We start from the raw sequence: 27692 nt of genomic DNA on the forward strand, positions 1-27692 counted from the left end.
TGATTTTATATAAGCTGATAAAGCCTGTTATCGTATCCTATATTTATTATATAAATTTTGTAAATTTAAATGAATAAAATATTGTTTAAATAAAAAGATATGCGCGAATATCGAAAGGAACCAAGATCTTTGGTTTATAAACTTACATTTCAAATTTCAACAAAATCAGATAAAAATTGTGACCTCTCTCTATAGGGTCCACAAGCTAAAAACGCGATTTTTCGTACAATCAGGGGCCATAATCCATGAAGTTACGGTCCGATACATGCCAATGTCGAAAGGAACCGGGATCTTAGGGAGATAATCCTATATTTCAAGTTTCGTTGAAATCGGATAAAAATTGTGACCTGTAGAGTGTCCACAAACAATTGTGGACAGACGGACGGACAGGGGCGACGACAATATACGTCCACATGAAAATGTGGGCGCATAAAAACGAAACGAAATATAGATCTGTATTTTAATCAGATTGGTACGCATTGGTCCCCTGCATTTGACGCAAAATGTGAAATATGAGTTTGTGGACCTTCCAGAGACGACAACTTTTGTCCGATTTTACCAGTTATCCCTGCGTTCAGCGCCGAATCGGGCACAATGGGGTGCCCCTCCCCCCCAAAAAAAATCCCATTTGCGCCAAAAGCCACATGAGCAAGGTACTCCATCTGCTAGTGGCGGATTTTCCGGATAGGCTCGTGTATTTGGTGCGACTGACCTCCCAACCCCCCCCCTCTGGATCCGCCCCTGAAATTAGGTGTGGTGTGGTTAAACTTATGTGTGTTGAATAATTCTGCCTGCCCTAAGTTCTGGTCACTTGTGTTAGGTGAGGGGCCCCACATGCTCAAGGCCCAAGGGCCCCCATCATGTTTAATCCGGCTCTGACTATGTTCCTGGGTAACCCTGTCAATAACTCAGACACTTTTGAAATGACAACTTTCAGACAAGGTAAATAGGCTAAAACGAATTGTGCTTTTCGGAACCCCTGTCCAACAGGGGCGGATTGGGCCGGTCGGGCAAAAAATGAAAAAAATAATAATTTTGTCCAATTCGTCTAAAAAGCCTTTTTCTGCTGAACATTATATGGGGGGGGGGGGTATTGGACCGGCCATGGAGCGATGATGATCATGGTGTATGTGGCCGTGGTTTTAACGGGCCGCCACGCCATCACTGGAGTCTGGAATGGGCTGGTATAATAGACTTTCTGAGCCGGGTGTGCTGGGTGTGGGCCGGAATTCCTAATCCTGCAATGAGGATTCCGAATTTCATCCGAAAATTTCATCGGATTCACCCGACACTGTCACCCGCAAATTTACTAATTATTAAGTCACCTGCACCCTGTTTGTGGGGATACGCCAGAAACGTCTGCTGATGGTTCGTAACTCAAAAAAAATTCAATTTTAAGGCCTCAGCAAAATTTGATGATAGCTGGTCTGCTGGATTAATATGAGTGCGAGACGATTTCCTGAGGCTGATGTTAAACATTCCTTGACATTTTTATTAACTCGTTATTACAGAATTGGGATGTCGGGAATGGTCTCAAATTGCGGGAAATGGCCAAAAATTCAAAAATGAATTGTGTCCAGTACGGCTATATGCATGTCCGCTCCCACAGCGAAAGAACGTCATCTCAGTCCCCGTCCCCATGCAGGCATCACGGCCTTCAGAGGCTGTTTGTGTATAGCTAGTATTGTCTCAGACTTTATACTATCATTCACTCGAAACAGTAGGACGAACAGCTTACTAGAGTATACTGCACTAAATGGATAGGGGGGTTGGATGGTCGAGTGGTTAGCACGTGCGCTCTGTATCAGAAGACCTGTCATTGAGTCAACTGGCGTGGTTTCGAATTCTCGGTTGTACGACGACAAGGAGTAGGGTCGCCTGTCCAACCTCGTCGGTTTTCTCCGGGTCCTCCGGTTTCCTCCCACTGCTAAAGACCCCTACGCGCAAGCGAATTATTGAAATAAAATTAAACCATATGTTAGTCCCGAAATGACCTAGTTTGTGTTGAGTGGACGTTAAACCCCATTTCTCTCTCTCTCTCTCTCTCACTAAATGGATAGCGACTAAAAAAAAAACGAAAAATTTTCTCAGCTAGTCCCATTTTTTAACCAGTTAAATTCTCTTGACTCTTGACGATACAATGATAATACGTTAATTAATAATATGACGATATGATAATTTCACAGGTTGATGGTTGTAAATTACTTGTAGGTCGGGGTTTTGGCCTAAATTAATCGATTTATGAGATATATTATTTGACAGAGATTATAATCAGATATGCCACCAAATCGCATATTTGGGGTTCATTTTTCATAATTTTCCAGGGGGAGAGCACCCGGACCCCCCGTCCAGCCTCCGCGGTCAGTAAAAGGGGCCGCTCCGACACCGGAGCCCGGGCCGGTTCCCGGCCCCAATCCACCCCTGCTGTCCAAGCCGTAAATATTCCTTTATTTGATATGAACTATGTTCCTTTTACTTGCTTTTAGTGTCATTTTTTTTCTTTATTTAACTAGTTATATTTGTGCATTGACAACATCAATAAATCTATTGATTAGTATTACTGTATCGATAAAAGGTAAATACTGGTGGCCACTGTAACCTTTGTAGTATATTATTTCAGGTCAGCCGCCTAAGGTAGGCTATATTGGACCACATTGAAGTTGCTTTCATCACGGGCTGCAATAGAAGAAAAACGTGTTTGCGGCAGTTAAATTTTCAAAATTTTCTCCCGACCTTCCCATCTCCGTGGACTGTAAATGATTGATCTTTTGATCTGAATTCGAATCAGCCATCTTAATTAGGCTATAGTAGACCACTCTGAAGTTGATGTATTCATGGGCTGAAATAGCAGGAAAACACGTTGCGCCGTCAAATTTTCTTGGAGGGTACCTTCACGGTAAGCTAAGTTCCTCCTCTCTCGCAGGAGACCGCCGCCGCCTTCTGAAACCCGAAATTTTTTCGGGCAATTTGGGTTCTGCCCCGTAACTGTCATCGTGCCCGTACGCCTATGCTCGACGTTAACAAAAAATCAAAGATGATATCGTTAGATAAAATATATATTTTAGTATCAAGTGAGAATGTTCCTTTAAGAAATCCAAAATTATCATCTAAATTGTACATAATAAGTTTTATACTGTATATTTGTGTTAATATTATGACTGCCAGAAAGTGATTTTATATAAGCTGATAAAGCCTGTTATCGTATCCTATATTTATTATATAAATTTTGTAAATTTAAATGAATAAAATATTGTTTAAATAAAAAGATATGCGCGAATATCGAAAGGAACCAAGATCTTTGGTTTATAAACTTACATTTCAAATTTCAACAAAATCAGATAAAAATTGTGACCTCTCTCTATAGGGTCCACAAGCTAAAAACGCGATTTTTCGTACAATCAGGGGCCATAATCCATGAAGTTACGGTCCGATACATGCCAATGTCGAAAGGAACCGGGATCTTAGGGAGATAATCCTATATTTCAAGTTTCGTTGAAATCGGATAAAAATTGTGACCTGTAGAGTGTCCACAAACAATTACTTGCTTTTAGTGTCATTTTTTTTCTTTATTTAACTAGTTATATTTGTGCATTGACAACATCAATAAATCTATTGATTACTATTACTGTATCGATAAAAGGTAAATACTGGTGGCCACTGTAACCTTTGTAGTATATTATTTATATCGATTTTCTTTCAGTTCAAAGGTAAAATGCCATTATACAGTAAAACTTATATATTATACAAGGTATCCATTTCAATACCCTATTTTGACCTAAATCAAAGAGTTTTGGCTCGTTTACACTATGCAGGGAAATAACATTGAATTTAATGCAGGAATATCATTTTGCTGCCTAACTTATTCAACCAACTATATAGTTCGAGTAATCTTGTGTATTAGTACCTTTGATATAAATGATTCAGATAATACTATCCAGCCCCGCAGATGTTGCACAAGAAACCTTGGATGATAATTGAAATAAACATTATATGCAGAGGCGTGCTGGGTGGGTAGGCACCCGTCTGCATCTGCCCTCATAACTGAAAAGATAGGTTGCCAGGCAACTAAACATACGCCCACAGCAGCTAAATCGTCCGTGCGGTCGGCAAGGGTTGATGCATATTTATTCTTTTGTAGGTAATTGAGGGCATTTACAAGACAATTTCATACAGATCAGATTATAATTTTTGTCGTTTGAGGGTTCACAAGGTTCTACCAACTGAAACAAGGGCCTTAACTCTGGAAGTAATTAACAGAAAATATTGAAATTTGACAGGCTTTTTCGTTTTACTAATTTAAATAAAGCATAGAACTTTCATAAAGATCGGATGATAACGTTTGTCATTCGGACATTCACAGGGTTCACAAAGTAAAACAAGGGCCATAATAACTCTAGAGATAATTGACAGAAATTGCTGAAATTCAATAGACCTCCGTTTAACAAATTTAAATGATGCATATAAATTTCATACATATGGGATGATAACTTTCATCAATCGAGCATTAACAAGGTTGAACAAAGTGAAACAAGGGCCATAACTCTAGAAGTAATTATTGTAAATTGCTGAAATTCAATAAGCTTTGTGGTTTCACTAATCTAAATGATGCATATAAATTTCACAAAGATCAGATGATAACTTTTGGCGTTATGAGCGTTCACAAGGTTCAATAAAGTGAAACAAGGGCCATAACTCTAGGCATAATAAACGGAAATTGCTGAAATTCAATAGGCTTCTTCGTTTCACTAATTTAAATAAAGCATTTACATTTCACAAAGATCGGATGATAACTTTTGGCGTTAGTGTATTCACAAGGTGCAACAAAGTGAAACAAGGGCCATAACTCTAGACGTAATAAACAGAAATTATTGAAATTAAATAGACTTCTTCATCTCACTAAAGCCAACGACATATATCAATTTTAAAACAATCAGATCAGAAATTGTGGACGATGGGCGAACGCGACGGCAATATACGTCCACATTTCCATGTGGGCGTATAAAAACAAAAGGAACCAGAAATGTTTGAGGATGCACGAATCCGGTGAGATTTCCTACCTGGGTATACATGTAGGGGTGTGTGTGTGACTATTTGACCTCTCTTCTGAAAAAAAGCCCTCATTTCTGAAAAAGTGCCCTCAAATTTCGAAAGAGAAAACTCAAATACTCATGCAAATGCCCGCGTCAATGTCATCATGTTCCATTTTCCTGAATGACAAGATCGTGCCCCCTTTTCCCGCTGCCCTTCCCTTGTTCCAAACAGATCCAGCAATACTAAAAGCTGATCAGATTGCTTATCTCTACTTGGCCGAAGCAGAATATGCTCATCATGACTGCCAGTATCGAAAATGAAATGATTGAATTTGCCGGAGTTGCCTACCACCAAAACTGCATCGCAATATATGCTGTAAATTAGCGACGAGAAACGTCCGACAGACACAGGTGATCAAACTATACGTTCCATTCTGGATGACATATGAAAGAAATCCGGCAGATTTGCTAGGAAAAAGAATATTTTTTTTCCATTATCATGCCATAGTTTTCATAAAATCTGAATATTTATTGTATTATGCTAATTAAATACTGATTCAATCTTTTATTTTTTCGTTAATCAAAATGAATGTACATTAATAATTCATGCTGTAAAATAATGGACATAATACTCCTGTCGTTTGTGGTGATATACAAACATACAACAGTCCGTTATTCTCAAAAGTTAATTTATACGGGAATACAGCTCTAAATGAATTAAAATGGGGAAGTGTAATAATTTTTACTTTGTTACAGTTGATTTAGTTTCAAGAGTTCTATAATATAAGATTTCACCCTATTTATAGTGACATTTTTTTTATTATTGCTTAATAAATATGAATACACTCAAATACTAGTACATGTAGTTGCACTTATTTACTAATTTAGCCCTCAAGCTTTAGTACTGTGAATTTATTGAGGTATGTTCATAATTTTATAAAAGATTTGTCAACCATTTATCCCGTCTTCATTAGCCCAGGTTAGGAGCAGAACAGTAGGACGTTAAACCCCATTTCATTTCATTTCATTTGTCAACCATTTACAGAGATTGACAGGAACATCTTTAATAATATGTAATTTTGAGGTTAGGTACAACATGACCCCTTCAAATATCTCTAAACAGATCTGAATATTATATTCTGTAAACAGTTCTTAGGAATCCTAGAATTCACTTCTCAATTCTTTTAAACAAACATGTCCACAGCAGCTAATGCGCCCGGGCAGCCAAGAAGGCTTGTCGCATATATTTTTTTTGTGGTATTAAATGAGGCATTTACAATACACTTAAATTCAATTACTAAAAGTAATTATCGGAAAACAAATATAAATTTAAAATCATTCGAATATCTTTGGCCTGTAGAGCATCCACAAGATATTTTGAAGTAATCAAGGACCATAATTCTGGCAGTAATTACTGGAAATCATGGAAAATCCATAGGCTTCTTCCTCTAATGACCTTAAACACTGTCTATAAAGGTAGAGCGTCTACAAGCAATAATGGAGGCCGGATTGATGGACTGGGCCCACAACAATATATGACCACATTTCCATGTTGGCATATAAAAAGGACAGATAGTAACAGTATGAACAAGGCTGGTGACAATATCATCTTACTTATCAGTAACTGCTTTCCCATGACCACAATTAAAATATTAAATCAGTACAACAAAGAAAGACATTGTATTACAGTAAGCGCTCTATATATATATATATATATCACATAACAATATATCTACACATAGGTCTGAACATTACAGGGTTTCAGTTTCTCATGACATACATCACAAATTTCTGCTGATGGCAAATTCTCTAAAGTACAACTTGTACACACCTTTTTCATGTCACCAGCTTTGGGGATATCTAAATCTGGGCCTTGATATTTACTTTTGTGACACATACCACAGATTTCATATTCGATATCATTTTCTGCAGTACATGACGCACATATCCATCGTCGGCTTATTCTTGTCTTAGTCTTGAAATCATGTTCACTAGAAGCTCCTGTTGTCGTTTGTTTGTTCATTGAGGCATCAAAATAGTTTGACATGTAAGTGCTGCCATCCATCTCAATTTTATGACTGCCAAAACCTTCCCTTGTTCTCACGGGTTGACTTCTAGCTCCAGAATCGCTACTTTCCAAAAAAGAAACATTGTTTAACAATGGGGTGTTTTTTGTAGCAGGATGTCTATTAGATTCAAATGGTTGATTATAAATCTTGTCGTGGGTTACAATATTAGAATGACTACTTCCAGTTGTGTTGTATCTTCGACCTTCTCTTCCATTAACAAATATAATATCCTCTTTTTTACTTGATAATGATAAATTCATGGATTTCAAATCTAAATCATGATTTTCATTAGGCATAAGATTTTTCTTATTCACATATTCCCAGTCATTGTCATTTTTTTTCGAACGTCTTAAACTTCTTTCTTCTTTTAATTTCACTTCCTGCAAACTGGCCTTCATATGTTCATCTTGTGTTGCTTCTGGGTAGGAATAATATTTATTGCCACTATTATCATCCATAAAGGGAATTTCATTTTCCATCGTATCATCAATGTGTTTGGTCATAGTTTTTAAAGGATTAACATCAACAAACAATTGATCATAGTCCCTGTCATCAATTTTTTTTCTAGACGGTTTTACCTCATCATTGTATGGGTAAGGATCATAATCAAATGTATTACCTAAACCGCAGTATAAAGATCGGGCTTTGAGTTTATCAGCTAAAACATCCTCACTCGGTCTTTTATCTGTTTTCCTCCACTCGAGTGCATCTGTAATTTCTCCCCCTTTATGTTTTATTTCGTTGTACATATCATTAATTGTTGCACATTCAACAGCTGCAACCAGACACTCAAAACAAACATCAAGGATGCGGTCTCTGTCAAAACGTTCTGGAAGAACTAACTGGTCATCACTAACCTTTTTATAGCCAATTAAATAAAATAACTCTTCTGGTTTACTAAGATGAGATTTGACCTTGGCATTGTAGAATCCCGAATAAAGCTAAAAAAAACAAAAAACAATAAAAAACTATTGTATTTTCGATAATGCTATTACATATTGCCTGAAGTATAATAACATATTTCGACATATAATTTAGCAGTATTTAAATATATTTAATTTCATTCTGTCTTCTACACTGCATAGGATCTATTGTTTAGGTTGGCTTGGGTTCATATGGATAATCACAGCTGCATTAGTGAATTTATATAGATCAGTGGACAATATCTTGGCATGATTGGAATGGAAAAGCTACATTTTCATTGACTGTTTACACTACACAACTTAGATACAAGACACAGTGATAAAACTTGTCAGCAGATGTTATTGTAAAGTCAAAATGAATCTAGTATCGGTAAATATAAAATCCAGAACATCAAACAAAAGAAAACAAGCCAATTAGAACTAAAGTAATTGTGTCCCAAAGCATCAACCAATCAAATTGCTAATCTCTGCTTACCCTAAGCAGAAAATTCTTATCTTCGAACTCCATCAAGGCATTCACCTAATAAACAACTACACCAAGTATGAACATTCTAACTCAATTCGAAGGAGAGTTATTGTGTTCCAAACTCTCGACCAATCAGAGAAAGATAGAAAGAGAGAAATGGGGTTTAACGTCCACACGACACAAACTAGGTCATTTCGGCACTAACATATGGTTCAATTTTATTTCAATAATTAACTTGCGCGTAAGGGTCTTTAGCAGTGGGAGGAAACCGGAGGACCCGGAGAAAACCCACGAGGTTGGGCAGGCGACCCTACTCCTTGTCACATACAACCGAGGAATCAAAATCACGCCAGTTGACTCAATGAGACCGTATGATGCAACGCATACACGCACCGCCACCCCTGCTTACCCCAAGCAGAAAATGCTCATCTTCAAACTCCATCAAGGCACAGACCAAATGAAATGAAATGAAATTGGGTTTAACGTCCTACTGTTCTGCTCCGAACTTGGATAATGAGGACGGGCATACGCCATCCAGTGTGCTTTGAGAGAAATTTTGATCGGACAGCGGCACTATGGTCTACTCTTATATCAGATTCCAACTGTCAAGGGATCTTTTACATGCAAGCCTTGGTTTATTGTCCCATCCGAACAACTAGACAGCTGTCCTTGTCAGGCCCTCCACCCTGCATCACTGACAAGGGGGAACCACGCCAGAAAAACTGGATGAACTTTCTCAGCCAATGCCTGGATCGAACACCTGACCTCAAGGCTAGCGAGCCAGCATCTTACCCACTTAGCCACCCTGATCCCTAACACCTACACCAAGTTTGAACATTCTACCTCAATTAGAAGGAGAGTTATTGTGTCCCAAAAAGTGTGATGGACAGACAGACACACGTACAGACAGACAGACCTATTTTAAGAGAAACTTTAATTTTAGTTAATTGCTAATATCAAAACATTAGAAATTTAAGCCAATAGGTAAACCAAATGCTGATTTTACTATCTGAAGTCATTATTAGTTAATTTATCAAATTTTGGAAACCACATGTATTAATCATTCATAGCCATCTATTTTCCTTTTTCTGTGTTGTTATTCAGTTTATTTCATTGAATCAATATTAGTAAATAATTTGCAGTTGACTAAAAGGATAGGTTGCCAGGCAACGAAACATACACCCACAGCAGCTAAATCATCCGGGCAGTCAACAAGTGTTGTCGCATATTTTTACTTTTTTCGGTAATGAAACATTTATAATACACTAAAATCTGATTAAGACTAACAACTCATGAAGTAATTATCAGAAAACCATTAGAATTTGTTTGGTTTTTATAAAGTTCTGCCCCATGCTAACGTTTAGTATACAAAACTTTTAATATCATGGATTTAGCTGTTCAAGTCTTTTATAAAAAATTCATTGAAAATCAATAAACTTGTTCGTCTCAAGATCTTAAACTCTGTGTATCAATCTGAAGTCAATCTGGTGATAACTTTAGCCTCTAGAGTGCACAAGATTTTTCAAAGTGATCAAGGGCCATAACTTTGGCAGTAATTATCGGAAATCTATGAAATTCAATAGGATTCTTCGTCTCATGACCTTAAACACTGTTTAAAGTCAATCGGATATAAACTTTAGCCTCTAGAGCATCAACTGGACCAATGGTGGGAATATCGAAAGGAACCAAGATCTTTACATTTCAAGTTTCATCAAAATCAGAAGAAAATTGTCACCTCTAGAGGGTCCACAACCTTGATATACCATATTTTTACGCTATTTGAGTATGAGGGGTGGCCATTATGTCTGTCAGTTTTGGTCCGATTTTCACGAAATTCGAGCTCAACCATCCTTAGGGTGTAAAGGTGATATATTCAAACGTTTTTTTTAAATCAGATTATAATTGTGACCTCTAGAGGAACCTCAAGCTAAAAACGCGATATTTCGTACAATGAGGGGCCATAATTCAGGATATTACAATTCGATATGCGTGAATATCAAAAGGAACCAAAATCTTTGGGATATAAACTTAAATTTTAAGTTTCATTAAAATCAGAAGAAAATTGTGACCTCTAGAGAGTCCACAACCTTGATATATCATATTTTTATGCTTTTTGAGTACGAGGGACGGCCATTTTGTCTGTCAGTTTTGGTCCGATTTTTAGGAAAATCGTTCTCAGCCATCCTTAGGGTGTAACGGTGATATATTCAAACGTTTTTTGAAATCGGATAAAAATTATGACCACTATAGTTTCCACAAGCTAAAAACGTGATTTCTAGTACAATCAGGGGCCATAATTCAGGAATTTACGATCCGATATGCGTGAATATCAAACAGAACCAAGATCTTTGGGTTATAAACTTACATTTCAAGTTTCAACAAAATGGGATAAAATTTTTTATGAAATTCAAACTCAACCTTTATTGGGGTGTAACGGTGATACATTTAAACAGTTTTTAAAATTGAATCCAAATTATGATTTCTAGAGGGTCCAAAAGCTAAAAACATGATTTTTGGAACAATCAGGGGCCATAATCCAGGAAGTTAATTTCCGATATGCGCGATTATTGCAAGGAACCAAGATCTTTGTGATATAAACATAAATTTAAAGTTTCATCAAAATCGGATCCACAACCTTGATATGCCATGCTTTAACACTATTTTTGTTTCAGGAGCGACCATTTTGTCCAGCAGTTTTGGTCCGATTTTCACAAAATTCGAACTCAACCATCGTTATGGTGTAACAGGGATATATTTTAAGTTTTTTATAAATCAGATAAAAATTGTGATCTCTAGGGGGACCACAAGCCAAAACAGGATTTTTCATACAATCTGGGGCCATAATCCAGGAAGTTAGGGTCTGATATGCGCGAATATCGAAAGGAACTAAGATCTTTGGGTTATAAACATACATTTTAAGTTTCATCTAAATCGAATAATATGCGCGAATATCAAAAGGAACTAAGATCATTGGGTTATAAACTTACATTTTATATTAAGTTTCATCTAAATCGGATAATAATTGTGACCTCTAGAGTGTCCACAAGCTAAAAACGTGATTTTTCGTACAATCATTGGCCATAATCCACTAAGTTTTGATTCGATACATGCCAATATCGAAAGGAACCAAGATCTTTTAGAGATAAGCCTATCAAGTTTCGTCAAAATCAGTTAAGAATTATGACCTGTAGAGTGTCTACGAATTGTGGGCGGACAGAGAGGGGCGACAATATACGCCTACATGAAAAGTCTTGAAGATAAGCCATTAAGAATTGCGGCCTGTAGGTGACACACAGACATACAAAGAGAACATGGCATGGCTCTGCCCCTGGGGGTTTGGGCATACACCAAAACAATAGGGATGACCCATAGTGTATAAGGAATAAATATGCAAAGTTTCCAGACAATATGTCAAGAAATGCGGCCTGTAGACGGCAAACAGACACATATAAAAAATTGGGTGTACCTCTGTCCCTTGGGGTCGGGCATGCACCAAAAATAATAGGATATAAGGAATAAGAGTAAATAGTTTCGAGATGATCCATTTAGTATTGCGGCCTGTAGGCGACAGACACATGTACAAATTGGGCGTGGTTCTGCCCCTAGGGACCGGGCATGCACCAAAAACAATAGGGAACATCCTTATGGTATAGGGCTTAAGTATGCCAAGTTTCAAGACGATCCATTATGAATTTTGGCCCGTAGGTGACAAACAGAGACACACAAAAATTGGGCGTGGCTCTACAATGGGGATCAGACATACACTAAAAACAATCAGGATCATCCTTAGTTTTAAGACGATCCATCAAGATTTGCGGCCTGTAAGCGATAGGGAGACACACACACACACAGACCGGGGCGACTGCATAATACATGTACATCCACATTATGAATGTGGACCTCTATAAAAAATTGAAAAAAAAAATCCTCAAAGAAATGGTCACAATCATATTTGCATAGCACAGTCGATTTTAAGTCTCCATATTAACATCCTTACTAATGAAAACAAACATCAAATGAAATACATACCTTCAATGTCCAAAATTCAGTTTTCCATGGATTAAAGTATAGTAATTTAAAATATCTCTCTAACTCCAAGAAAGCTTTAGCAGATTTTTCTAACTCAAAATGGCCATTGGAAATAGTAACTTCAATAACTTCCATAAAACTTGGGAAATTAAAAACTTTTTTAAGTGGCTGATTTCTCTGACTTTTTCGTAGAATTTTATAAATTGATTCTGCCAATTTTGTTTTGATATCAGTTTCTAAGTCAGTTGAATAAATATGACATTTTTTATATAAATTATGGGCATGTCCAATTGGATTTTCATCAAGTCGTTTTTCTTTCTCTAATCTGTAAGACGTCATTTTGTCAATATTCAAATGGTAAAATGCATAGGCTTATAATCAACAATTTGAGCCAATTCCGTCAGGGAAGTGTGCAAGTTTTCTGCAACTTCTTCAAATCATGATGAACAGTATGCTACTTTTATAATATCTTTGATCATTGATTGCACTATATATATACAGCAGGCAGATGAAATTCATCTTTTACCACTCTAAACATTTTTAATATGGTGTAGATAACACTTCTTCAAATCTGAAATTATATTATAATAAATTTACCTCAATAAATCTATATAAATCAAACATGGTATGCTCTCATCTCCAATACGTAAACAGAATCCACATTTTTATCAAAATCTCAAACAGCGGTTGTCAGGCAAGATATACACCCACTTTGCAAGAGATGGATAGAGAACAAACTAAAAACAAATGAGATTTTTCGTACTATCAGGGTCCAAAATCCAGAAAGATATGGTCTGAAATATGCAAATATCAAAAGGGACTGAGATTTTTGGGATATAAAATCAGATAACCTTCGCATTGCATACTTTTACACAATTTACGTACAAAGAGCGGCTGTTTTGTTCGGCAGTTTCATTTCGATTTTCCCGAAATGTGAATTCAACCTTCATTATAGTGGAATGGTGATATATTTCAAAGGTTTTTAAAATTGGATAAAAAATTGTGACCTCTAGAGAATTCACAAGCTAAAAATGCTATGGGCGAATATTTAAAGGAACCAAGATCTTTGGGTTATAAAGATCCATTTTAAGTTTCAGCAAAATCAGGTGAAAACTGTGACCTCTAGATATCGAAGGCTAGCCTTGACATCGAGAGTTGATTATGGTCTGGATAAGTTAGTTAATGTATAATTAATTATTTAGATAAGATTTCAGGCCTAAAGAAAGACCTACGATAGACAGATTTAGCTCTTGCATAATGTATGTTTAATAATTGACATAAAAAAATAAATATAAACATATGCAGTGCTTTTTTTGGTAAAGGACATACCTCCTGACGATACGGTTGAAATAGTTATTTATAGACTGCTGGCCATCTTATACACAACAAAATATTTGTTTTTCTTATTTTAATTTCGTCGCAAAAGAAGATGATTAATCTGAATAGCAATCTAACATCTATTTATCGGTTGTAAAGGGAGATAACTGCATAACCATTTCCATTTTCTGCAAATTATCGAATATTCGTTGCAGTAATTATACTAATGTGTTGTTATTTGACAATAATAGGTTGTTATTCAGACACTGGTGTGAGAGTGAGTGGCCAGACCATTCGGAATCGACTGCATAGGGGTCACCTTCGCGCCCGACGTCCTCGCGTGATCCCTTGTTTGAGAGATCATCACATTCAGGCAAGACGTCGTTGGTGTAGGGATCGTCAACACTGGGATAATCGACGCTGGAGCAATGTGATGTTTTCAGATGAGTCATGGTTCACTGTTGATTTTTTGGACAGACGTAGGAGGGTGTGGCGTCGTCGAAACGAGCGCTTCCAAGACGTTAACGTCATCAGACATGATCGATTTGGGGGTGGTTCTGTTATGGTGTTGCTGGAAGAACGGCTTTACATGTTGTTGCAGGGCGTGTTACAGGCCAGTACTACCGGGACAACATCTTGGCAGTCCATGTTGTGCCGTTCGCACGACGTCATGGCCGCCGTTTCATCTTCCAGGATGACAACGCAAGATGTCACAGGGCCAGGATCGTTACAGGTTACCTCGAACAACAGAACATCACCACATTACCTTGGCCAGCACTGAGTCCCGACCTCTCCCCCATCGAGCATGTCTGGGACATGCTTGGACAGAGGTTACGTACTTGGTTGTGATGCTGTGGTAACTTTGCTGTTTGACCCCGGGTATCATTTTACCCTTATAATGGTCAGTCTGTGCCTTACTTAGTCTAACGATCATTTGGAATAAATCGATGAATGTGAACTTCATTTCATTTTGTCATTTGTTTCTTCGTCAGTTTCATTAGGTGACTTTAATAACACTTAAAAATCAAATATCCCCTACTTTTTTTGAATAGTATATTAAGATGTTTTCTTCTAAATACTCTTCTACTAAATCATATATTCACAGCAAATATATAAACACCCAAAATGACAAATGACAGCATATATACACAAAAGATTTAAAATAATCTATTAAAATATTTATAGTAATAAATTAGTCCATACATAATTACAAGCCTACTGATTACTATCATATTTATACCCACTAAGTCTGTAATTATATAAAACACATCTAATTTCTTGTCATTTTACACATTGGGCCTACATAGATACATAAATCTTCAACTAAACTCCAAACAGGAAGTATAATATTATTACGTTGCTTACTTTGGTCTGTGACTCATAGCAATAGGGTACTAATCAAAGCTTATTAATAAGGAGTGTTCATTTATGAATATTTTACTATAGTATAGTATAAAACCAATCCTATAGGCTATTGCCCTATTGGGATATTTATATTAGTATTCATTATTACATCAGATTTTAAAGTTTGGTCATGACAAATCATTCTTTATTTTACATTATTACATATAAATATTTTCAGAGGAATTTAATTCATCTATTAATCATTAAATTATCATCAAAATAACTTCATTAATTTGTCTAATCATCAATCATGAATTTTAACACTGTCCACTGCTCACTATCTGTCCCCAATATTTTAATAACTCAGTGCAATGCTAACTTTTAATTAATATGGTATTTTCTATGAACTTTGGATTGGAACTACAAAAATTTCCAGTGTGATTCTACTTTTACTTTCATTTTAAATTGCTGTGTGACTGTCAGTGACATTGCTGGCAACAATGCCTGATGAGTGTTGACAGTTCAACTTCTTCTTGTCTTACATTAAAGGACCTAAGTCCGTAACTCAAAATCCTCCAAAATCTTCGACATCGAAAACACGAATTATTGGTCAATTTAAATCAACATTGATGATGTAAACTTACCGGGAAAAGATGAGCTTCTGATATCCGATATTTAAGATAAAATAATTTTTTTAACATTGGTACACGAATCGTGTACCATAATGCGCTTCAGCCCCAGTTCAAGTCGTATTGAGAGACTCGAAGGACGAGGCTAGACACATTGCACCAAATCAAATGGAGTTATGTAGACTAGAATAACTAGACGCTAGAAATTTGCACTCAATTGAGGTCGCTGACTTATTTCGCCGAACATAACTGATTTGAAATTGGAGTAAAAACGGAAACCATTAAATGTAAATCAGTTTATATACATTCATATTACAGTATTATATGCGTTGCGACCCACTTTTGTGAATTTCTTGGTCCCAAATGTTAGCGATTTAGCTCCTTTAATGAACAAAGTCAAATGGCGAGATTACCAACTAAAGGGCTCAGGTCTATTACCCAGAATAGATCTTAGCTCCATGAAATATTAAAAGTGTCTATCGAAAATGACCCATGGGGTGTCTTCTAAAAAAAAAAAAATAATAAATTAGCCTATAGGCCTATATAGCCTACTAAGTAGCTTTAATTTTACACCTTTCACTTCCGTATGTGATAGCCTACGGGTCTGGTAGATGGTCGTTTCTCTTCAAGGACAATCTGATATGATAATATTTTAGAACAGGAATAACGGATAAAAGGATGATTACATACCAGTAAGTCAGTAACAAATGGTTTTACATCAGATATTGAGATAACTTTTGCAAATGGCGAACAGGGGAATCCCCTACAGTTCGGGAACAAACTATTCGTCTGGATAACAAAAGCTATTGAACTAAGCGCGTGCGCAGTAATGACTGAAATTCACTTGGTCTCAGACTAGCAATTATTTGCCCATTGACTTCAATGTTAAATGGCTGTAACATCACAGGCTGTAGCTTTTTGCTCACCATTCCGTTGGTTCCAATCTTTGTAGGCACAATGGGAACAACATTTGGCAATCTCCTCATCATAATTTTGTAGGGGGTTGACCATTTAGATTTTTTGCTACGCGGATTTGAAGTTGACTGGGGTGAAAATCTCACTTCCGACACAATGATTGCTCTGCAGAAGGACACTTTACACCCCCTATCCCTCCGCTGTAATATCATTAGTATTACCCAAAACTGCTATGAAATTGCAAATTAGATCCCTTTTCTCCAATTCTAGACCAAAAAGTCACCCCAAAAATGCAGGAAGAGGGGAGAAAAAAATTAAGGGAAAAATTGTCTATTTATAACTCGCACAACATTCTGACCATAGATCACACGACAAACCTCAGCAGATTCCTGTAGAGTAACGGAATCTGGCGAGGTTTGCCGAGTGGCCATTGATGTGAGATTCTGACAACGAATTAATCGCCATAATAAATTATCATATTATCATTTATGTAGTTTTATAGCATATAATAATGTCAACAGATTTTTAAAAAAACAAGCCAACAGTGAGGCTGATGTCCCCCGCCGAAATAGGAAAATAATTAGAGGACACATATAAATTTATCACAAATTATCTTTTACAAAGTATTGAACAATCAAACAGTATATCTTTACTTATAGTCTAAGCATACAATGTTTTTGATGGAATAATTATAGCATATTAAGGGGAAAACATACTCAATTCGAAGGAGAGTTATTGTGTTCCAAAGTCTCAGCAAATCAAATTGCTTATCGCTCTGCTTAATCTGAGCAGAAAATGCTCATTATCGATCTTAGTCAAGGTATTACTGTAATGAAACTATACACCAAGTTTCATCACTCTCACTTAATTAGAACTAAAGTTATAGTGTCCCAAAGCATCAACCAATCAAATTGTTTATCTACTTAATTAGAACTAAAGTTATAGTGTCCCAAAGCATCAACCAATCAAATTGTTTATCTCTGCTTACCCTAAGCGGAACGGACAGACAAACAGACAGACGGACGAACCCATTTTAATAGTTCCCTGCTTTCTTCGAAAGGCGGGGGACAATAAGCATGAACATTTACTCAATTCGAAGATCAACCAATCAAATTGTTTATCTCTGCTTACCATAAGCGGAACGGACAGACAGACAAACAGACAGACGGAAGTAGGAGAGTTATTGTTTTCCAAAGTCTCGACCAATCAAATTGCGTATCGCTCTGCTTACTCTGAGCAGAAAATGCTCAATTATCAAACTTAGTCAAGGTATTACTGTAATGAAACTATACACCAAGTTTCATCAATCTCACTTAATTAGAACTAAAGTTATCGTGTCCCAAAGCATCAACCAATCAAATTGCTTATCTCTGCTTACCCTAAGCGGAAAATGCTCATCTTCGAACTCCATCAAGGCATTGACCTAATCAACACATACACCAAGTTTGAACATTCTAGCTCAATTAGGAAGAGAGTTATCGTGCCCCAAAGTATCAACCAATCAAATTGCTTATCTCTGCTTACCCTAAGCGGAAAATGCTCATCTTTGAACTCCATCAAGGCATTGACCTAATAAACACATACACCAAGTTTGAACATTCTAGCTCAATTAAAAGTTATCGTGTCCCAAAGCATCAACCAATCAAATTGCTTATCTCTGCTTACCCTAAGCGGAAAATGCTCATCTTCGAACTCCATCAAGGCATTGACCTAATCAACACATACACCAAGTTTGAACATTCTAGCCCAATTAGGAAGAGAGTTATCGTGTCCCAAAGCATCAACCAATCAAATTGCTTATCTCTGCTTACCCTAAGCGGAAAATGCTCATCTTCGAACTCCATCAAGGCATTGACCTAATAAACACATACACCAAGTTTGAACATTCTAGCTCAATTAGGAAGAGAGTTATTGTGTCCCAAAAAGTGTGACGGACAGACAGACGGACGGACGGACGGACAGACAGACGGACGAACCCATTTTAATAGTCCCCTGCTTTCTTCGAAAGGCGGGGGACAAAAAAAAAAATCAAACCAAAGTAGAATAGCCTGCGCTGTGCTGATCGCCAGTGATCGGTTGGCTACCCCGCGGGAACTTGGCATCGTTCCAAGAAAAAAAAATTTTCATGGTTCTGGCCGGTGAATCATCAACAGAATTCAGATTTATCCATGAGAGAAAAAAATAAGCTTATCAATTTAGAAGAATCCATGAGAGAAAAATAAGCTTATCAATTTAGAAGAATTCATGGGCCAACTATATTTTTATTCCCAAAATAAGATTTAATAAAAAAAAAGTCTATAGAATTCTATAGTGCCCATTCCTACAGAAAACTATAGTGGCCCAATTTTCAAACTACAGAATACTACAGTATTCATTCCTATATATAACTGTAGAATTTCCTACAGAAAGTGCAATATAAAAAAACTATAGAATACTATAGCATTTTCCTATAGAAATTTTGCCATAAATCTGTAGGAAAAACTATAGGATGTGCGCTACAGAAATTATAGAATATTTGGGGCCGTTATTTCCTACAACCCCCCAAAATTCTGTAGAATACTATAGAATTTTATCCTATAGAAAATGGGACACGCCCCCAAAAAACTCTATAGTTTTTCTATAGAATTATATACAATAGTACACTGGTATTCTGTAGGACGTTTTGCTAAGGGCGGAGAAAGAATGCTACGGTAAAACAAAATCATATTAAAACGAGTACAAATTGGAGGTCATTCCGGTCACCGAGGTGACGTTAGATTATTTTTCTGCACGCCAGATATACCGAGGTGTAAAATGGGTCAATGAAGACGGCATACATGTACGCCATACTGTGTGCGAGGGGGGTGAAAAACCTATCATAGGTCCTGTGTACACATTGGCGTGCACGTAAAATATCCCTTGGCAGTCGGAATTCCAAGAGTAGATAAGGAGAAGAGCAGTAGCTGGGCGTTAAACCCATTTCATTTCATTTCTACATACACATTACATTTATTTTTCTAAATTTGTTTATTACATTGTTGGAGATTAGATAATGAGCTGACAGTTCTCACTATAATAGTTAAAAACTAGATAATGTAAAGGGAATTTGCTGAAAATTTCAGTCAAATTGATCCACTCATGAACCGAGATTTTAGCGATTGAGTTTTGGGCCTAGCCTTGATCATCATTACTAAAGTCGGTACGATAAAAGAAACTAGTCTCAATTATCCATTTCATGATTAAATCATCGAATGGAAGTCGAACAGCAAATCGGAACCTAATCCAATAAACATCACAGGCTAGCGATGACATCGAGAGTTGATAATGGTCTGGATTAGTTAATTAATGTCTAATTAATAATTTAGATAACATTTCGGGTCTAAAGAAAGACCTGCAATAGGCAGATTTAGCTCTTGCATAATGTATGTCGAACAGCAAATAGGAACCTAATCCAATAAACATCGCAGGCTAGCGATGATATCGAGAGTTGATTATGGTCTGGATAAGTTAATTAATGTCTAATTAATAATTTAGATAACATTTCAGGCCTAAAGAAAGGCCTGCAATTGGCAGATTTAGCTCTTGCATAATGTGTGTTTAATTTTAATATATTTCAAAACGCGTTATAGGTACTCTGTCCTATGCGCATACATCGAATATATTGGATGTAAAATTACAATAAACCATACACACAATGACTAAATTTTATGTGAGGTGATTTTTTTGTGTACCGGTACAGTAGTTTTTCAAATGGCTTGTGTAATAATATAATAATTTGTTTTGGCGTGGGGAGGGGCACGCGGATGCCCAAATTCGGCACTATGATATCGTCTTCAAATACTTAGTTCACAAATATTTCCTAACTTAAGTCATTTGTGATTGACTGTGAAGCTGTTCGTCGAGTCATTACGATCGGAACACCTTTAGTATGTGCGAGGGGGTCCAGGGACCTATATCGGCTACAATTAGAAAATAAATTAACATATATTTTCAAAATAAATATGGTCATCTTCGCATCCACTAAAAAATATAATGGCCTAAATCCGAGGAGAAAAATGATCTATGCGTAGGGTAGGGTGAAAGGAAGGTGAATCAAGCTATAGTTTAGTTTTCTCGTCATATGTAACGTATTCTTCACCAAAATATTGAGTAAATTCTTAACTTAAGCCTGAGAATGCTTTGTGAACTCGGAGCCAGTTGTTCCGATAGCCAAGAGCTACGAGGTGGGCCCCGAGCACACCATTTACTTTACGTACCATTTATAGCTGTTTAGCCTAACTGAAAACTCAAACGGGGGTCATCATTATTTTACTTTTTATACACAATTACTGGTAAGTTTCAACATTGTAATTAACAACCAAAAACAACTATAGTTATAGGTAAATATTTCCCCGCGCCTTGTTAAAACTTACATACATGTAGTTACACCGTTAAATGCCCCCTCGTGGACCATATCATATGATATCTATTATTCTGAGTAATCTTCAGTATGAGGATATAACACTTTTTGTACCCGCGCAGGTCCAAATATTTTCCGGTGGAATCATCGTTCTAAAAATAAACCTTGGGAAGTACAAATAGCGAAATACCCCACATTATGAGTTTTATTATAGGCTTTCCCTTCTGGAGGCTATCGATAGATACCGAGATGGGGTGCGAGACAAGTCGGCCAGGCGATACTACTAAATGAAATGGAGGGTTTAACTTCCTACTGTTCTTTACCGAAATGGCTAATATAGGATGTTTGACAACTTCACTCAAATTGTAGGTCTATCGCTCAAATTAGTACGAGTTTGAAACAAGAATGTAAAATTATCCTTTGCTGAACTGAGAAGTCACATCACACTCGCCTCAGCTTAGTGAGCTTACATAAACAAATTTTACCCCCAGTCTTACTCTCAGTCGAATTTCGTATTTCTTCTGATCTGATTTCTATCCATTTTGCCTGAGATTTCCGTAAATTTTTTTGAGCATCTTCGGTTTTGCTGGGAAAGTGTGTGTGACTTAGAGGAGAAAGCTATTTTGAACGTTCTGCTACAATGCGAAATGTCCGAAATCACCGAAGCTATCGTTTTTAAAAATATTGCAGTAATTTTAACAATAATCGTTGGATTTTAACTTTCGATGCATTTTGGCATAGCCGGAGACAGGGCACATAGCTACGCTACTTTTGATTTTCGGCAAATCTTCGCAGATATTAGAAGCCAAATTTAGACAATTTAAATTTTACAAAAAACGTTTTTATTTATGAATATTTTTTAGTCGTGTTTTACACAGAATTAAAGAGTCATCTGACTTGAGCAAAAATGTGATTTTTTTGTCTCAGTAATTTTCCTTGGCCGCCATTGGGTAATTCAGTTTTTCAGTCCTGGATTAATAAATTTATTGTTCGAGTTATCTGTCGGCACCGGAAGTGGCGCAATTTTACCAAAAACTACAATTTTTACAGTAAGGTACCACTTTTCGAAAGCAAATATTATTTTTTAAAAAACTGATATAACTAAAAGAGCGTGTCCTTTAAAGGAACAAAAAAGTGTGAGCTCGGTTTTTTTTTTAATTTCGATTTCATTTTCGAGCAAATTCGATTAAGAGGTGAAAAATGGTGTAAAATTGACCTATTTACAACCCATTCAGGCTTTTCAGATTTTAAAACATGTCAACGTAACTTTGATAAACTTGTAGCTATAATCCGTACGAAGAAAATGTATGTTAAAATTAGTTTGTAATATAAGCAGTTGCCTAGAAATGAGCAATTTTGCATAGGCCTAAGTCACTGTTTTCGTTATTGTCCCCCTCTTTTCGAAAAAGGCAGGGGACTATTAAAATGGGTTCGCCCGTCTGTCCGCCTGTCTGTCCGTCACACCTTTTTGGACACAATAACTCTTTTTCTAATTGAGCTAGAATGTTCAAACTTGGCGTAGGTTTTTATTAGGTCAATACCTTGATGGAGTTCAAAGTTCAAAGATGAGCATTTTCCGCTGAGGGTAAGCGGAGATAAGCAATTTGATTGGTTGATGCTTTGGGACACGATAACTTTAGTTCTAATTAAGTGAGAGTGATGAAACTTGGTCTATAGTTTCATTACATCAATACCTTGACTAAGTTCGATAATGAGCATTTTCTGCTCAGGGTAAGCAGAGCGATAAACAATTTGATTGGCCAAGATTTTGGAACACAATAACTCTCATTCTAATTGAGCTAGAATGTTCAAACTTGATGTAGGTGTTTATTGGATCAATGCCTTGATGGAGTTCGAAGATGAACATTTTCTGTTTAGGTTAAGCAGAGATAAGTAATTTGATTGGTTGATGCTTTGGGACACGATAACTTTGATTCTAATTAAGTGAGAGTGAGGACACTTGGTGTATAGCTTTATTACATCAATACCTTGACTAAGTTCGATAATGAACATTTTCTGCTGAGGGTAAGCAATTTGATTGGTTGATGCTTTAAGGGCACAATAACTTTGGTTATAATGAAGTGAGAGCGACGAAACTCTGAATATAGATTCATTATATCATTACTGTGACTAAGTTCGATTGTGCGAATTTTCTGCCCGGGCTAAGGAGCGATAAACAATTTAATTGGTCAAGACTTTGCTTTTAATTGAGGTAGAATGTTTAAACCTGATGCAGATGTTCATTAAGTGAATGTCTTGACTAATTTCAATGATTAACATTTCAAGCTAAAGCTAAGCAGAGCTAATCAATTTCATTGGTCGATGCTTTGGGACAAGATAATCTTGATTCTATCTGATAGAGAAATATGAAACTTAGTGTTTAGATTGATTGCTCGATACTTTTGACAAAAATAAATGTGCGATTAATTAATATGCGTCATCTATTTATTTTGAGATTTCGGCGGGGGACATCATCTTCACTGTTGGCTTGTTTTGACTGTAAAATAGTCAATTATTATTGGATTTTCATAAAAGTGACATCATTTGATTCAAAACGAGCAAGTATGCGTCATATCAAATTGATTACAATTTAAAATTAACACCGGAAGTGACGCCATTTTGTCAAAAACTGCATTTTAATAAGTTTAAAGTTGAAATGAAGGAAGAATGGGGGGGGGGGGATTAAACTAAACTAAAGAATTCTCTATGTCTATACTAAAGTATGTATAGTCATTCCTCTCTTTAAATATACTATTTACTTGAGGGGCACAATGCTTATATAATGTTGGATTTTTTTTTAATGGAACAAAGTTAATTAGGCTGTACTCAACTCTGTTTATAGAAAAACCGTCAAAATACGGGTATTAATACGAAATTCCAGTTATTGTGTTATAAATTACTGGAAAGTATGTTTCTTTGGCTCTTTGAATCTATCAATTATTTCCTGGCACATTCAGGATTACGCACGGTCGTCTAGATAGTTTCTTATAGTGTGCCAGCTTGATTTACTGTTATCGTGCGGTGAATATCCTTGTAGTGTGCTGGTTTATAGTGTGCCAGGTTTCTGTATATGTTAATAAGTCACGTGATATCCTACATTTGCCTTTTAAAGTTGATGCTTTTCGAAAATATATGCTATGCAGAAAGCGTGAAGAACAAATCATAGATGTGGCAGAGTGCAAAATTAATGTAAAATGTAATGTGAGAGATGTAAAAATGTAGACATGTCAATAAAAGCATTTTCTAACAAAACATTTGTCATTTGACACTTTACATATAACTCTTGCCTTAGAGGTATTTTGACTTTATCATTATCGGTATTAGGACTTTGTACATTGTACTTTTTACATATTATCAATGGAAATGACATTATCGCAGAGCATTTAATATTGGCAGCGATACTCTTCCGTAACTGGCAAGAGCAATGCCTCGGTAATTATTTGGGTCATCTTTTGGACCTTTTTTTTATTAATAGTCACTATATTCGACTCATTCCATCTTGATGGCAGTACTTCTGATCAAAAAACTACCGGTAAATTAAAATAATTAAAATATTTGGCACAATGGTCAGTAAGAATTTCAGAGGAAGCTTTGAAAATTTCATTTAGTATTAGAGCATGGCCGTTCGATTCCCATTGTTTTAGCTTTTTAAAGCAATCAGTTACATCATTTTTAAAAAACTGATGTAACTGATTTTTCTGTTCATTTCATGATTTATAATTGTTGAAAGATGTATATTTTTGGACCAAACTGTCTATTTCGATTTGATCTGAGTTTTTTGTGCTTGTAGTTCTGTTTTGAAGTAAATTTGAAATATGGTGATGCCAATGTTGTCAACAGGTATTTCACTAATTTCAGAATCAGTTTTAGAATTGCCTTTTTTTCCCGATAACTTTTTGGCCCATTTGTCTCCAGATCATTTAGTTTTGTTATTATTATGTTTTTAGATTCCCGGCTTTTATATTTAATAATACATTTATACAGTTTCTTCCTGTTTGTAATAAATTACCCTTAGATAGTTATTGTTTGGGTTATTATTAAAGTAATATGAGCTGCTAACATGTCTCTCCTCAGTCTTCTACGGTCCTTGTCAAACCATTTGGGGTTTTTTTTTGGAGTTTTTTGTAATTGTGACTGACACGTGCTCTGGAGGCATGAAATAAAATATTACTTATATCAAAATTAGCTTTTCCAATATCATGTTTGGTTAAATCAAACTATTTCATCAAGAATTTATTTGCTTGTGTTTTCAAAAGGGGTTTGTTCAATTTTCCAAATAAAGTATAGGGTTTTTGTTAAGTTTCAGTACTTCTAGTTTCGTTGTCCTTTTTAGTGTTTTCAAAGGTTGGGTATTTACAAAGAACTTACAAGAAATCAGACAATGATCAAACAAATAATTTAGTGAAGATACTCTAAAGCAATCCATTTTATAAACAAGTAACACACTTGTAAGAAGTCTACAGGGCTGTAGCCTATATTGATACAGACATATATGCCTAGATAGTTCTTAATTTTTTAGTTAGATTAGTATTATTGAATTGGGGGGGGGGGGGGGTTACCAGGTGAAGATTATACTTCTGAATACGATCTATGTTCTACCGGATCGGGACCCGCGGTGGCTAAGTGGGTAAGGCGCTTGCTCGCTAGCCTGAAGGTCACTGCATTGACCGAGAAAGTTCATCGGGATTTTCCGACGTGGTTTCCACTTATCAGTGGTGCGGGACGGAGGGCCTGACAAGAACAGCTATCTAGTCTTTCGGATGGCATGAAAACCAAAGTCCCGTGTATACATTGGCGTTCACGTAAAAGATCCCTTGGCAGTTGGAATTCGATATAAGAGTAGGCCATAGTACCGCTACACGTGCAAAATTTCCCTCGTAGCACACTGTATGGCGTATGCCTGTCTTCATTAACCCAGTGTAGGAGCAGAACAGTAGGGCGTTAAACCCCATTTCATTTTATTTCTACCGGGGCGCCCGGTATTATGTTACTTGTTTTTTGTTTACTTGTGTTTTGATCTGGGCCAATCCACGAAGTTAGTTGACCTCGGCGATATTACTTCAGTGGAAGAGGACGTTAAATAAAGCTATTTCCAGGGGCGCCGGAACCCGGGTACCAGGGTTTACAAATGGTACCCTGCCCTTTCCTGGGGTATAAATGTATACCCCCCCCCCCCTCTGTCTTTTGGTACCCTGGCCCTCGCGACGTTCCGGCGCCCCTGGCTATTTCACACTCGCGCTAGACTAAACACACTAGTTGAAATACATTTGAATTGCTATAGAATTGACCATTTTAGTCGCAAACACTAAGTATACTTAGAGAAATTTGAGAAGTCTGTATTTTTCTTCTATTTAATAAAATTGAAAATACTTATTTGGTCTTTGTATGTATTAAAGAAGTAAAACGGATTAGAACCGCTAACAAAATCGGATACTATTTTTTTGTATATAATGGCGGCATATTATTTCAGGGCGGATCAAGTTAAATGAACACCCCAGCTTGTGCAAAGTTGTGCACTGAGATGGCGCACCGATCAAGACCGGACTCATTTTATACGCCCACATTTTCATATGGACGAAAATTGTCGTCGCCCCTGTCCGTTTGTGGACACTCTACAGGTCACAATTTTTATCTGATTTCAACAAAACTTGAAATATAGGTTTATCTCCCTAAGATCTCGATTCCTTTTGGACCGTAACTTCGTGGATTATGGCCCCTGGTTGTACGAAAAATCGCGTTTTAGCTTGTGGACCCTATAAAGGTCACAATTTTTATCCGATTTTGTTGAAACTTGAAATGTAAGTTTATAACTTCCCGAATTAGCTTGTGGACCCTAAAGAGGTAATAATTTTATCCGATTTAAAAAAAAAACCCGTTTCAATATATCACCGTTACACCCTAAGTATGGTTGAGTTCGAATTTCGTGAAAATTGGGCCAAAACTGACAGACAAAATGGCCGCCCTCGTACCCAAATAGCGTAAAAAAAAATATGGTATATCAAGGTTGTGGACCCTCAGAGGTCACAATGTTCTTCTGATTTTGATGAAAACTTGAAATGTAAGTTTATAACCTAAAGATCTCAGTTCCTTTCGATATTCGCGCATATCGGACAGTAACTTCCTGAATTATGGCCCCTGATTGTACGAAAAATCGCGATTTTAGCTTGTGGACCTATAGCGGTCATAATTTTTATCCGATTTAAAAAAAAAAACGTTTGAATATATCACCGTTACACCCTAAGGATGGTTGACGTCGATTTTCCTAAAAATTGGACCAAAACTGACAGACAAAATTGTCGCCCCTCGTACTCAAATAGCGTAAAAATATGGTATATCAATGTTGTGGACCCTCTAGAGGTCACAATTTTCTTCTGATTTTGATGAAATTTGAAATGTAAGTTTATAACCCAAAGATCTTGGTTCCTTTCAATATTTGCGCATATCGGATAGTAACTTCCTGAATTATGGCCCTTGATTGTACGAAAAATCGCGTTTGAGCTTGTGGTCCCTATAGATGTCACTATTTTTATCCGATTTAAAAAAAACAAACCTGGGAACATATCACAGTTATACATTAATGATGGTTGAGTTC

The 27692-nt window shown here is 36.5% G+C and overlaps 1 protein-coding gene across 4 annotated transcripts in view; it reads right to left on the reverse strand.

The window, feature by feature from the left end:
• Positions 1-5575: 5575 nt before the first annotated feature.
• Positions 5576-27692, reverse strand: part of LOC126814445 (uncharacterized) — a 34949-nt gene continuing 12832 nt past the window's right edge. The window contains exons 1-3 of one of the 4 annotated variants that reach the window (XM_050539579.2): positions 21118-21138; positions 12518-13088; positions 5576-8040 (exon numbers count right to left, since the gene is read on the reverse strand). In XM_050539579.2, coding sequence (XP_050395536.1) covers positions 6763-8040; positions 12518-12856 — 1617 coding nt within the window. In that variant the 5' untranslated portion in view covers positions 12857-13088; positions 21118-21138 and the 3' untranslated portion in view covers positions 5576-6762. Of the gene's footprint in view, positions 8041-12517; positions 13089-15074; positions 15155-16497; positions 16613-21117; positions 21139-27692 lie in introns of those variants that run through there. The other 3 variants (XM_050539574.1, XM_050539575.2, XM_056099402.1) reach the window with 3 other exon arrangements.

The sequence above is a fragment of the Patella vulgata genome, chromosome 3 (assembly GCF_932274485.2).
Source record: "Patella vulgata chromosome 3, xgPatVulg1.2, whole genome shotgun sequence".
Taxonomy (NCBI): Eukaryota; Metazoa; Mollusca; class Gastropoda; family Patellidae; genus Patella; species Patella vulgata.